The sequence below is a fragment of the Eucalyptus grandis genome, chromosome 1, assembly GCF_016545825.1.
Source record: "Eucalyptus grandis isolate ANBG69807.140 chromosome 1, ASM1654582v1, whole genome shotgun sequence".
NCBI lineage: Eukaryota > Viridiplantae > Streptophyta > Magnoliopsida > Myrtales > Myrtaceae > Eucalyptus > Eucalyptus grandis.
The window spans coordinates 50,845,043-50,857,816 of record NC_052612.1 but is presented as its reverse complement, the minus strand read 5'-3'; the positions used below and the strand labels follow the sequence as shown (position 1 = coordinate 50,857,816).

The 12,774-nt window shown below is 37.1% G+C and overlaps 2 protein-coding genes across 2 annotated transcripts; both read right to left on the bottom strand.

Annotated features, from left to right (window-relative positions):
• Window positions 1-278: 278 nt before the first annotated feature.
• Window positions 279-4,576, bottom strand: LOC104425369 (tubulin-folding cofactor B). Its single transcript, XM_010038049.3, has 9 exons — window positions 4,353-4,576; window positions 4,040-4,191; window positions 3,565-3,683; window positions 3,044-3,105; window positions 2,781-2,822; window positions 2,022-2,155; window positions 1,246-1,315; window positions 759-863; window positions 279-617 (listed from the first exon to the last, which is right to left on the bottom strand). Exons 1-8 carry the CDS (start codon window positions 4,458-4,460, stop codon window positions 816-818), a joined length of 735 nt encoding a protein of 244 aa, XP_010036351.2. The 5' UTR covers window positions 4,461-4,576; the 3' UTR covers window positions 279-617; window positions 759-815.
• A 2,376-nt stretch (window positions 4,577-6,952) lies between these two features.
• LOC104425370 (two-component response regulator ORR9) lies at window positions 6,953-8,950 on the bottom strand. The gene is made up of 5 exons (XM_010038050.3): window positions 8,728-8,950; window positions 8,471-8,577; window positions 8,280-8,357; window positions 7,792-7,862; window positions 6,953-7,666 (listed from the first exon to the last, which is right to left on the bottom strand). The coding sequence occupies exons 1-5, from the start codon at window positions 8,831-8,833 to the stop codon at window positions 7,354-7,356; spliced, it is 675 nt and encodes a 224-aa protein (XP_010036352.2). The 5' UTR covers window positions 8,834-8,950; the 3' UTR covers window positions 6,953-7,353.
• Between the last annotated feature and the right edge of the window lie 3,824 nt (window positions 8,951-12,774).

The window sequence follows — 12,774 nt, the reverse complement described above, 5'->3', positions numbered from 1 at the left end:
AATTTAGAACTTATATCCCACGCATAAGGTCGAACCTGCATGATTAGGTCCAGCAGCTACAATATCAATTCCATGTTTCCAAAGTGACGCTACTCGTATCGAATCTGCCTTTAGTCGTTTTCACCAATAATGACAATCGTGAGACTACCAAGAGTCTGCTCAGTGTGTACTGAGGCTTTGCCTGCGGAAGGAAACAGTTCAACACGAACCCAAAAGCGTCTATTCCTCTGTTTCCCTTTTATCTTTAACTAGTCGATACCAGAACATAGCCCTTGACGTAAAGAATCATAGTTTGAGCAAATTTATTCCAGAATAGGTAAAGCTTTCGCTGTGAACTAAGGCCCCCAAACAGGGGAGATTAAGGGTATTCAAACATATGGAGGAGGTACACAAGCATCTTGAAGCTATTTCAAGCTGCAAATCTGGGATCTTTGCAGCACATTAGAAATGACGTTTTACATAAATAGGCTTGTGATTCATAAAGTAAATCAAAATGCCCAATAGGTCCTATTTTTGAACTGACTGCCTTCAACAGAACAACTTTCCCTCTTCTTTCCAGGGTACAATGCAGGTCGACATCTACAGTTCAACCTTTGTTTGCAGGTACTCCACACTCGCTGCAAAAATGAGAGCACAATTGCTTTAAGTGATGGATATAAGTTTGTAAATCACAAACAAAATGTTTGTGTACTTTTGAGCACGTCCACAAGGAAAATAAGTTGGGTACCAGCGACAGCAAAAACAGAAAGAAAACTTACACAATGCAAACTGCAAAGAATCATGTAGAAACAGATAAACCCACTGCATTTGGGTGCTTATATCTCATCTTCCTCAAAAATATCCCGTTCAGGGTAGTCCCCAACCTGGAAAACCACAAAATGATGAGAAAATTCAAGTTAAAGACAGTTGCAGTTCACCATGCAAAGGCAACAGAACCTAACTCTGTTTAACAAGGACACTGCCTTATGGAACTTTTCGCAGCATTTCTATCAATCACTAAACAAAGAAAAATTCAACACTTGACAGTTGCATCTCGCATTCTAAAAACATATCTCATGAACATTAAATTTGCAAGAGCCATGTTTCAATAGAGATGCGCACACATCCATACGAAACGATGCGTCACTTTCAGCAATTTTTCCAGGTCAGCAATCGACTCAAAATTCACACATCTAGTAGTAGCAGTACTAGTACGTTTTAAATATCAGACAAAATAATATTAATAAACTATAGTAGCCTCCTCACCTTTACTTTGTCTGGTCTGACCATTGCACCGTGAAGTGGAGGACACTCGAAGTATCGTGTCCCTTTTACCCTGCAACATCAAAATGTCTGGTAAGTGTTCAAATGCACAGGGACAGCCATGAGCTTACTCATGCTAGCACAAGCAGATGGCAACAAGGACACATGCAAAGAACAGAATACAGCATGTTATTCTTGAGAATCTTTGCAGTAACATTATTTAAATATCTTTCAGCCTATCAATCATTGTGCTCCTGAGAACCCCGAGCATCAGAGATCTAAGTAAAGAGAGTTAGCACACCTCAAGGGTCAAATTATACCCTTGAGGCTTTATTTTTCCTCCTGTTTCTAACATGTGTTTTCAGCTTATTGTGGAATTTAACCATTTTTCCAGAAGAAAGCAAGCAGGGCAGAGGTGCAGCCTGTGAATTGAGCCAGGCCTTGCTCTTTATGAAAGCTTTGTTCGGTGGAAAACAGAGCAAAAATAGAAGTATATTATATGTTTTCCAATTCGGGACAAAGATTTTGGCATAAAGGAACAAGCTTTAAAATATGTTAGGTTGTTTACTAGTGTTCATTAATCCTTTCATCTATCAATCAATACAAGCACAGTTTTCTCTTTGTTAGCAATGTCATTACTATAATAACTCCTCTCCACTAATGAACGCTAAAGTTTTGATCCAGAGTCAAGCCATACAGACAATAGTGTCATTGACAGTGACAAGTATCTATAACAACTCAAGTAAATGCCAACAGAAAAAATTGTTAACGGGACATACATGCCGTCATGCTTTCCCAATGGTTCATCATATTGAACTCCAATCCAGAAACCAGGTGCAAGAGATTCTGCTTTACCAACGAATTTTATTACTCCTCTTTTAGCCCCTGGCTCAACTTCACATCTATCTCCCACCTTAACAATCAAAGAAGACAAATTACAAATTATGCACATCCTGTTAGCAAGGTGCAGAAACAGTACAAAAGACAGCACGAAACAAGACAAGGAAGAGAAATAGAACAAATCAAGAAATGCCTCTGCAAGTGTAATAAGAAATCTTCAGTGCAAATGTATGTGTTCCTTTCACTTTCAAATAACAGGTCATAATACAGAACTTATACTCAAAAAGACCTCTACAGCAATCAATCCTATTACGGTAATTTGGCATTAACCATGCTAACAAAAAGAAAAGTGGATAGCAACCGTTGTCTAACAGTTAAGACTGCCAAAAATTCTCTAGCTTTAGTTTCTCTTGGTTATTAAATTACCCTAACCAAAGCAGATGATAACTATTGCATGCGATATTTTGTATGATGAAGGAATCCTTCAGAAAGGAACCTAGATCATTGATCTCTTCAGCGATGTAAAATAAGATGCTAGGATGATTTTTTAATATACTACTGTCAGAGCATTTACTCTTACACCTCCTTTTTACCAAGAAAACTTCTCCTACTTGTAGCCATAATTTTCTGAGATTTACAAATGGCACCATATAAGAAGCAATTGATCACCAAACTAAAACGTTACCAAACTAACTGACCTTCACATTGGTGCAGAGATCTTCCATGTAGTTGTCTGTTATCTGTAGAAAATAGTAGTAGAAAACCTCAATTGATTGATCAAGAAATATTGTTGAATAAGGACAAGGGACCATTGATGGGACAAGCATGATGTGGAAACAGGAAAAAAACACCTTCCATGACTGACACGCAAAGTACATTTGCTGAGGGGAAAAATGAATGTTCTTGAGAAACATGACTTTGGAGGTAGTACCTTCCAGCTAAGTCAAACTCAAAAGGTTACCTTTGGTTCAAAAGCTGATGGATTTTGGGATGTGATTTTTTCCTTAAATTTCTTGAAAGTTCCTGGAAAAGGAAAAATGCAACCATTCAATGACAAGTTGAAGCAGTAAATTCAGAAAACACAAAAGTGAACAATAAGGTAGGAATTGTAGGATACAGATGTCGCCCAAACAAGCACCATCATGATTAATCCTTCAACATCAGTCATGATTAACTTCTTCATCATATGCACTCTTAATCTTATCATCCACTTTACCTGGCAGGATGGTATGGGCCAATAGAATATCCATTTTTATTTAGTAGCAAGAGCTCATACGATTCCAAAACAAGTAAATCTCTCATTATGCAGTTGCACCAACTTGTTATTGATAATTGTTGTACATCAGAAGCTGATTAGAAGTTTTTTTACAGTCTCCTTGATTAAAAGTATGATTCAAGTAGAGTGAATGCAAAATACTAGATGAGCTTTATGATAAATATACTTCAACAAACAGATGGGAAATGTTCATGCTAAGAACTCACCATCGCGTTTATCATAAGCTTCGTCTGAAATTTTATATTTCTCCACCAGTGAAGTATCTTCTAGCCAGCCACCAGAGGTGACAGATGATGGATCAAGATCTATAATATGCAACCGATACCTTTAAAGAAAAAAAGAACACCAAGCCATACATTAATTAATAAACAGACAAGACAGTGGTCTAAAGCAAAAAGAATTTCGCGCCAGATATTGCCAGTTTGTAGTCGATAAATTAGGAGAAAATGAACTAACAGTTTTCATACAGATAACAAAATCACAAGTCACAAGCAACCAACGCAGCTTTATTCCTTGCCCAAAAGATGATCCGGTTAACCATGTCAACAGAGGGGCGGACAAGTATCATCTTTTCTTGGTTTTTGCATGCCATGGACCACAATCAAACGGGAAGTCCAGAAAACCTCAAGCATTCCAAATTGCACAACCAACATACGTCAAAGCACAGAAATGGGAACCGACCCATCAAGCGGAGAGTAGAAACCAAGCGGCCTGGAGCCATCATCCAAACTGGAAACTTTGGAGCCAGCGTCATCGTAGAGCTCGAGGCACATCGAATCCACAGACGTCCCGCATTTCCTCCAGAGCTTCTCCTTCACGGACTCCACCGTCGCCTGCCCATCAAACCAAAAATAAAAATAATAATAAAAAACCCAGCTTCATCAGATCCAACAATCATCAGCCTCACCCAACAAAAACAAGAAACGTCAAGATCCAACTGGGACCCAACTGCGGATCAGACCCAGAAGCTAAAACCCAGATGGGAACGGCTTACCAGGAGCGAGAGGCGGATTTCGGAAGAGAAGGTCTTGAGGTTGGAGTGGGAGAGGCGGAGGAGCACGGCCTCGTCGTTCCCCGGGAGCTGCTGGAGGCGGCTTGCCATGGTCGCTCGTTGCTCTGCTCCTGCTGCGGGATCAACCCAGAAAGAAGAAATCGAGAACGCTCGATTTGAACTACTCCTCCAACGACTTCGAAAATTGAAAAGATGTCATTTTATGCTCCGTTTAATGCTCCAGGAATGATTTGGAACATTTCCTAAAGATAATTGTTTATATGAACGGGAATTTTTTTTTTAATTATTCATACAAATATTTAAATATAAATCGTTATTAATACTAAAAATATTTTTCATAAATTAATTATTTCAAGCAATCATTTTAAAAAAATTCCAAATCATTAATATTCCACAAAACAATTTAAGTCTTAAAAAAAAATTATATGTATCTATTAGGAAAAATCAATTCGCATAAAATATTTTTGTTATCAATAAAATTTATGTTTAAATATTTTTTAAGATGATAAAAAATAGTTTCTTTTTATTCATTTTTGTGATCAATGCAATTGATCACTTATGAATATTTTTTTTTTTTTTTAAATTCTCAAATTTTTACAAAATAATTAGACTCGAATTTTCTTATGATTGTGAATTAGGTAGTTAAAGCCCGTACATCTAAATTTCTCATTTGTAACTGGGTTTATTACCTTTCTTTAACCCTATGGGACCTTAGTTTTTTTTTTATTAATTGTTCGTCTTGTGCTACTTAAAGAAATTTTTTTTTTTTTTTAAAAAGGCTCCCATTTTGACCACAAGCAAAAATAAGGCACTTTAGTGCGTTTCACAGTAAATAACGTCTAGAAAGCATTTTCCGCATTTTTCGGTATTTATTTCACAGAAAATCAACTAATAGAGGAAAACAAGAAAAGCTTTCTAAAATAAAGGAAAATGTTTTCTGTTTTTCAAGTAAGTAAAAACCTTTTCCTCACTCACACTCTCATCTCACCTTCACTTATTTCTTATTCTAAACTTGAATTTTCAACTATTTTTATTTTTAAAAAATTCCAATTTTTTTTCTTTTTTTCATCCTAAATTGCTAGCTGGAGCAATCGAGTACAAGTGATGGACAAGCTCGCTGGCCTCAAGCACAACTTGAGTCTTGCTAACCTCATTAGATTAAAAGCCTTTACGATGTCAGCAAGTCTAGTGAGACATGAGCTCTCCTTCGGCTCATTGCTGGTGACCAATGGAAGAAGAAGAAGAAAAAAAAATTAAAAAAAAAATTTTAAAATTTTAAAAATAAAAAATTTAAAAAAAAATATTTAAAAATATTAAATTGAATTTTCCATACTGAATAGCAAAAATAATTTTCAAATTTATTTTCAAGTTTTGGCCAAACACCATAAAATATTATTATTTTTTTGGTGGCTTCTAGAAAAATGTTTTATAGAAATGACACATTTTCTACAAATAAATGGAACTTAAGTTTCCTCTTAATTTATTCAACCTATATTATAAAATAAAATAAAAAATTGAAAGGTATAAATGTTAAAAGCCTTGCCAATCGTTGCTCCCCCCTTGAGCTTCATCCGTGACTCCGCGTGTGTTAATATAAAACCCGATTCTTGTAGTCTCCACCGTGGCGTGTGAGTATAAAACCGCAAAATAAAAAACGAGGAGGGACAAACCCTGTTCTTGGGTCCATTGTCGAACCGGCCCAATCGGTTCCAGGCCCAGTGCCAAAAAAAAAAAAAATCGGTACAATTCTCAATTTCAAGAACCGGACCTTATTAGGTGTGTTCCTAATTTCAGATTGGGAATGTACCACCTCTCAAAACCAAGTCGCCCCTCGCGTCCCCATGACCTTTCTAGCGATTTTAGGGATGCATATGTTAAAATTTGACTAGTTCATTCATTTTTATTTTATTTTTTTGGTAAAAACTAGTTCATTCATTTCTTTCTCTAAAAACTCAAATCTTTACAGATTTGTTATTTGCCTCTCCAATTAGATGTTTCAACACTTCATTCTTAGACCAAAATCTCATCCATATGGCAAGGATAGTGAGGGAATAGATAAAATATTAAATTGCATATTCATCCAGTGGGGCTTAAAATCTTAGGAGTGGCTGTTGTAATTACACATCATCGTCAGTCATAGGTATTGGTCCATAATGGTCTCCTTTCACACATGGTCAAGAGATGAAAGTATGGGTTAAGGACTATTAAGGCGGCCCAATCACTATGCTATCTTCGGCCTAAGAAAGGTATACTCAATGGTCTATATACTCTCAAAACCTGAAGAGGCCCCCGAATCAACCAGTTAATATGTACTTCTCAATGAGCGATTTGCATAAAAAACCTGTAAATTTACATGTACAGGTAGGTAGATTTAGCTCAAAAAGTAATTTCTCTCTTTTCTTTTTACAGAATTAGTTTGAAAAAAGATTTATCAGAAAATGCTGATGAATGTGCAGCTTATACTGCCACCAATGTCTGCAGAAAATATTTGTCTTCAAGGGTTGGATGATGCTGCTGCTACCCCCTACCACCTTTCTTTCGAGCTGCTCTATTTCTATCAAGCAATAGAGCAGATCTAATCAGAGGCCCGAGATTTGAAACCATTTGATTGACAACATAATGCTTTATGATTCGTGATTCTAATCCTTTCTACAAGCTATCAGTCAAACTTCTTTCAGAGTACACTATCTCATCTCATCTCATCTCATCTCTTTGTTCTCTTTTGCTCTCTTTTGCTCTCTCGCTCTCTGTCTTATGTTTTCCTCTTTTTTCTGATGAGTGATGATCCATCCTCCATATGGTCAAAAGCAAAATTGGGCAGGAACCTCTTTTATCTCCATGCAGAATGTGTGTACACGAAAGGAACTGTCTCTCCATCTTCTGTTTAACCGTGTGTGTGTATGATCCAGCATTGAAAGCCCTTCTTCTGTATATACGGTTTTTGTTGGGGAAAAAAAGAAAGAAATTCCTGGGGAGGGCTTGATCAGACGACAGCAGCAATGTCACTGTATCTGGGCCTTGTTCTATCGGGCGAAAGATTCTCTTCCATGGCCTTTCTCTTGCTATTGCCTGATGGTCTCGGCGATAATTGTTGTTGATGTTGTTGCTGTTGCTGTTCTTGATGCTTTTGCGACTTAATCTCTTTTTCTTCCTGTTTTTCTTCTTCTTCTTCTTCTTCGTGTTTCTCTTGTTTCTGATCCTTAGATACGGCTTTCATCACATGGGGTCTGAGCCTGTTCAGATCTGATTTCCTCACTGGCTTCAAGAAAAATTCTTCTGCTCCTTCTTCTAAGCATCTGGATTTAAACAGCAATCACACCAAATAAAGATAATTAGCTACCCTCGTAGATATTATTCGAACTAGTCAGATTCCCAATACTTTCTTGAGAATATTGAGAGAAACGGGTTCTTTGTTTTTTACCTGCTGATCCTTGCAGGGACATTTTCAGATGACATGATGACCACTGGGATGTCCCTCAGAGACGATGATTCCTGCACAGTCAAGAAAGTTGTGTGAATATTTTCTCTTTTCTTCATATTTAGAATCAAAACTCTACAAAATTGTCCTGAAGGGTACTGAGCATGAATGGGAATCGGCCACAAAAAGTGCAGGTGAAGTTAACCCAAGAAAGGAAAGTGCAGATCTCGAAACTCATATGCATCAGTGGAATTTTACAGGGCCGACAACGGATTGCACAAATATTCTGTCTCTGGAGAATGTAATCATTGATATTCCCAAGCAAGTGGCAGGCAAAAGTACACAAGTTTTTCTCAAAACATTATCAATTTTGGAACGTGGAATCCGTATGGAAAATCAATCTGACAGTCCTACCAATTGCTGGCAGACCAAAACTTTCCGGGAAAAGAAAGTGATTTAGATGGGTGGTGGGAAAAAAAAGGATTTTGTACCTTGATTTTCTTGAGCAAGTCGTAGCCCGTCATTCCAGGCATGCAGTAGTCCGTTATGATGAGATTCACTTCCAATTCCTGCAAGAACAAAGAAACGAGGAGGAGGTCAGAATCACAACCCACGAAAGAAAAAGGCGGAGAGCAGGACGAAGCTCAGGAGCAACAGAGGATCTCCAAAAGAGAACACATGCCTGATGATGATTGTTTGTCAAAATGGATGGGGAACCGGAGTTGCTTCGATCATCCTCGTGCAAGCCCAGAAATTCTAGAGCTTTGCTACCGGAATCAACTGTAGTAACTGCCATTGAGAGATAGCAAATATATGAGACCAAAGAACCGGAGCCATCCAGAAGTAACAAGAGGAAACTTCAGAGACCAATCACCATCACCGAATTTCCCCTTTTCCAGGAGGATATCTAGAAAAGGGGAAGAATGAAAACGAAGTTACCTTGATATGAGGAGGTCTTAAGGAGCCTCTCAATCAGCTTCCTGTCTATGATGTTGTCATCCACAGCTAAAACATGAAACCGCGACTCTGCTGCTGCCATGCCCATTCGGGACCAATGTAAGATCTTAATGAGATGAGATTCAGAAGAAGAGAGGAGGAGGAGGAGGAGGAGGTGAGAGAGAGGAGAGAAGTGGTTTAGTTTGCCTTCGGTGGTTGTTTGGTGGTTTGGTTCTTTTGTGTACTTAATAGGGAAGGAGGAGGAAGGAGGAGGGAAGAGGCTTTGTATTGAAAAAAAACAAGACCCACCAAAATCCACACCCCCCACAAAGCAAGATCTGACCAGATTTCATCCCAAATCTTCCAACTTGATTTTCAATTACAGGACAAGCAATGCGAAATCAAACGAAAAAACAAAAAAGAAAAAGAAGGGGCATTTGAGGGAGTAAATTTCAAGGGGCTATTTTTAAAAGAAAGGCGAGGGGGAGGGGTGGACCATGATTTTATATATTGGAATATGGGGGGTTGCAATATGGAGCATGAGACATGAGATTTTTGGCCACTAGAGAACAAGGAAGGAAGGGGGTGGAAAAAAGAAAAGAAAAAAAAAAGAAGAGGGAGAGAAAATGAAGTTTGGAGAATGTGAAATTTGGGGAGGAGTTTGGGAGTTGTTTTCCTTCGTTGGATTTGGGGGAAAGCAAAGGCCAAAGGAGATCATGAGGGAGGTGGGGCGGTGGGCCCACACAAAATCCTCCCAAGAGATACGGGTGATGTCAGCAGTTGGTGCCACTTTCTCTTTTATTTTCAATTTCTCTCCTCCTCCTTCTTCTCCTTCTTTTGTTTTTGTTTTTTTGTCAAAAGGAGTTGGAAGAAAAATCGAGATCATGTGGAGCTTAGAATATGTTTGGGGGCAGGTGGGGCAGTGCGCAAAGAGACGGCAATTTCTCTTGATTCCCTTGTAAGATTTGCTTCCCATGGCCATACCTTTTTCTTTCTTTCTTTATTTCTTTTTATATATTTGTTATTCAACAAGCACTCACATGTATGCGTGACTTCGTTGCTTCTTTCATTTTATTCACTCTCATGACCCCATCACATATTTTGGCCGGTCCTTGACTTGCCTTGTTTGGCTCCTTCTTATGAATTTTATAATCCTTCTTTTTGGCTTAGTGTGGCACGCATATTCTAATGTCCTCCGAAGCCTACATTTGCCATAAAATATGTGACAGAAGGGATATATTCATATTCGAGAACACGTTGTTACGGATATGCTCTGAAACCGATCGTATCGTGGAACGAAGATCTAATTAGTTAGGTACTGGAATGGCATGAACACCCAATGTTATGGATAAGAATAAGATTTGATATGAAAAAGTGAAACAAAAAAGTAGAGTAAAATCGAGTCCACATCCTCACTCCTTGATTTATTGGTGGAAAATGACATATTACATTGTACCCAATTTGAATTTTTAATTATGTATCGAATCAAAGGGAAAATCTGGTACTTTTACAAACCAATCATGTAGATAAATAGATGAGTGTTTATACTTGTTTATCTTGCTCATTTATACTTATTTGTGCAATAAGTAATTTATTTACAAGTGAAATTCCATTGGGGCATAGTGGTGTCTCCATTGTAAATAATTGAGATATTATCATATTGGTACATGTGAGTCTAAATGCATCTCGAAATGAAAAGTCTTGAAAAATTCTCACAATTTGAACACACAAGAATAATTGAGCTCTGAAACATTTATATTGAGCTCAAGACCAAAGTAGATCAAATCAAACTGATGAATTCCAATATTATTGGAAGTTTACCTTTTGTCCATTCGATTTAACTTTTGATTCTAAATCTTTTCCATCTCTGTTTCGTACTAGGAATAGAAGGATATCATCGTGCTTGTGCACCGGGCTAGTGTAAATTAATTTGGTATAAGTGAGCTCAGGTACAAGGAGAAAATTACATAAAACAAAATTGTCAAGAATTCTTCTCTTTGGCTTTTATCTGATTTTGTAAACCTTCATAATTACCATATTGTGGAGAATAGGAAAATTGCACCTATACATGTTTAAGGATTAAATCCATATTACTCCTAGACTCACCCTCATAAATAAAAACCGTAACGCAACGTACCATTATTTCAACCAATCTTATTGAGGATGCATGTCAAGTATGAAAGACTATAACGTTGTTTGGGAACACAATTGAGTCCTAAAATTCTTAATTGGTTAAATCAAATTATAAAACTTTACTAGTAAGCACAATCAAGTCCTAAATTTCTCAAATGATTAAAGTAAGATCCAAATCTTTATTGAAAATTGAGCGCAATTCAAGAATTCCATTTAGGAAATTTTAAGTACATTTATTCAAAGACTTGATTACACGTTTTAAAAATGGTCGAGGGCTTAATGGAACATATTAAAATGTTTAGAATTTGATCACATTGCGTACGCGAATTTCAAAATTTCTGATACACTTTTCATTTTCTCATTTATCAACGAACTTAGCGGCATTTAGGAGAACGTTCCACGAAAAATACCTAAAACTTCATGCAAAAAAGGGTTGACCTGAGGCATTTAGGAGAACATTCCATGAAAAATGCCTAAAACTTCATGCAAAAAAAGGGTTGACCTGAGTCTTAGTCTTGGTCAACGCAAAAGTCGACCGCGGAACTTTAACGAAGAAATTATGTCCATTCATTTCAAAAGACAATCGCAGTCCCGCAATCAGAGCTTAATGTTGAATGAAACCCTAATTTTTTTTGTATACTGATGTTCATGTGGAGTCAATGGTCGGCTGAAAATGATGCTCTTGTCGTCAGTCGGACAAGAGCAGCACATGATTAACGTACATATTTAAGAATTTAGGAAGAAAATGGATTTAAACTCCCCAGGATCGCAATTCTCCTTTATGATTGTCCAATCAACCTTAAAGCTATTATACAAATGTCAATTTAATTTTAAACTTTCAAACTTTGTCAATTTCATCTTAAACTTTTGTATAAAATTTCAATATAATTATTTCAATCAATTGTCATCAGAAATAATTGACGTAATAGTTCAGTTATCGCCAACCATCCTATGTAATACACTGTCATGTCAAGGTTCTCCACTAAAAATAGGCCGGAAGGACCGCTTTGAAATTTTATACAAAGATTTAGAACTAAATTGGTAAAATTAAAAAATTAAGGATTGAATAGGCATATGTACTATAAGTTCAGGATAGATTGGGTAAATTTTTTCCTGTTTGATGTGAGTGAACCTGTGCAAAGCTCAATTGAATCAATCATCGATTGCTTTGAAAAGCAGACGGTGGTTCTTCAATTTTGCACACTTTCGGTTTGATTGATTAGCTTCAAAGCGACATGCAAATCTATTGCCCCTTGTTGTCATCATTTCGAGAATCTCCACAGTAAGAACTTCAAGGTTAAGGAAGAAAGAAGTTGAGATTGATTTCTTTATAATAAAGCAGTGACAATTCACCTCACTATCATCCCAAAATTACAACACGTTTTATTGGATTTTCATTTATCAGGACGGTAATATTCCACGGTTCTAATCCAATTTGCTAGCTAGCTAATTTCATTTCATTTTTATTTCGTCTGTATCGAACGTGCTATTGTAATTTTTTTGTGATACACCAAATCAGTTATTTTACCTATACAAAGGTTAATGTCATTGAAATTCCCAAACTGGTACCTCAAGGCACCTTTACTAAAAACCGATTTTCGTCTTTGAAAAAAAAAAAAACCTCGAGTCAGTAATGTTGATCCCAATCCACCCTCCATCAGAATTCCAATCAATACTTTATTAAAATGTGTATATGTCAATACACGTGGCACATTGTTGCAAGACCCGATATGATATGGAGAATGACAAATCTAATGTGGAAAGTTCATGCATGTGGTCGCTTGTGCAATTCAACGGAGAGTAGATCAGGATCGGGTACCACTTAGACATTTTCATGAGACGAAAAATTTGTTTGAGGCTAGTGTGTTGTGAGGTACCCGTTCGAGATTTTTATATGATGGGTTCGGGGTGAATAAA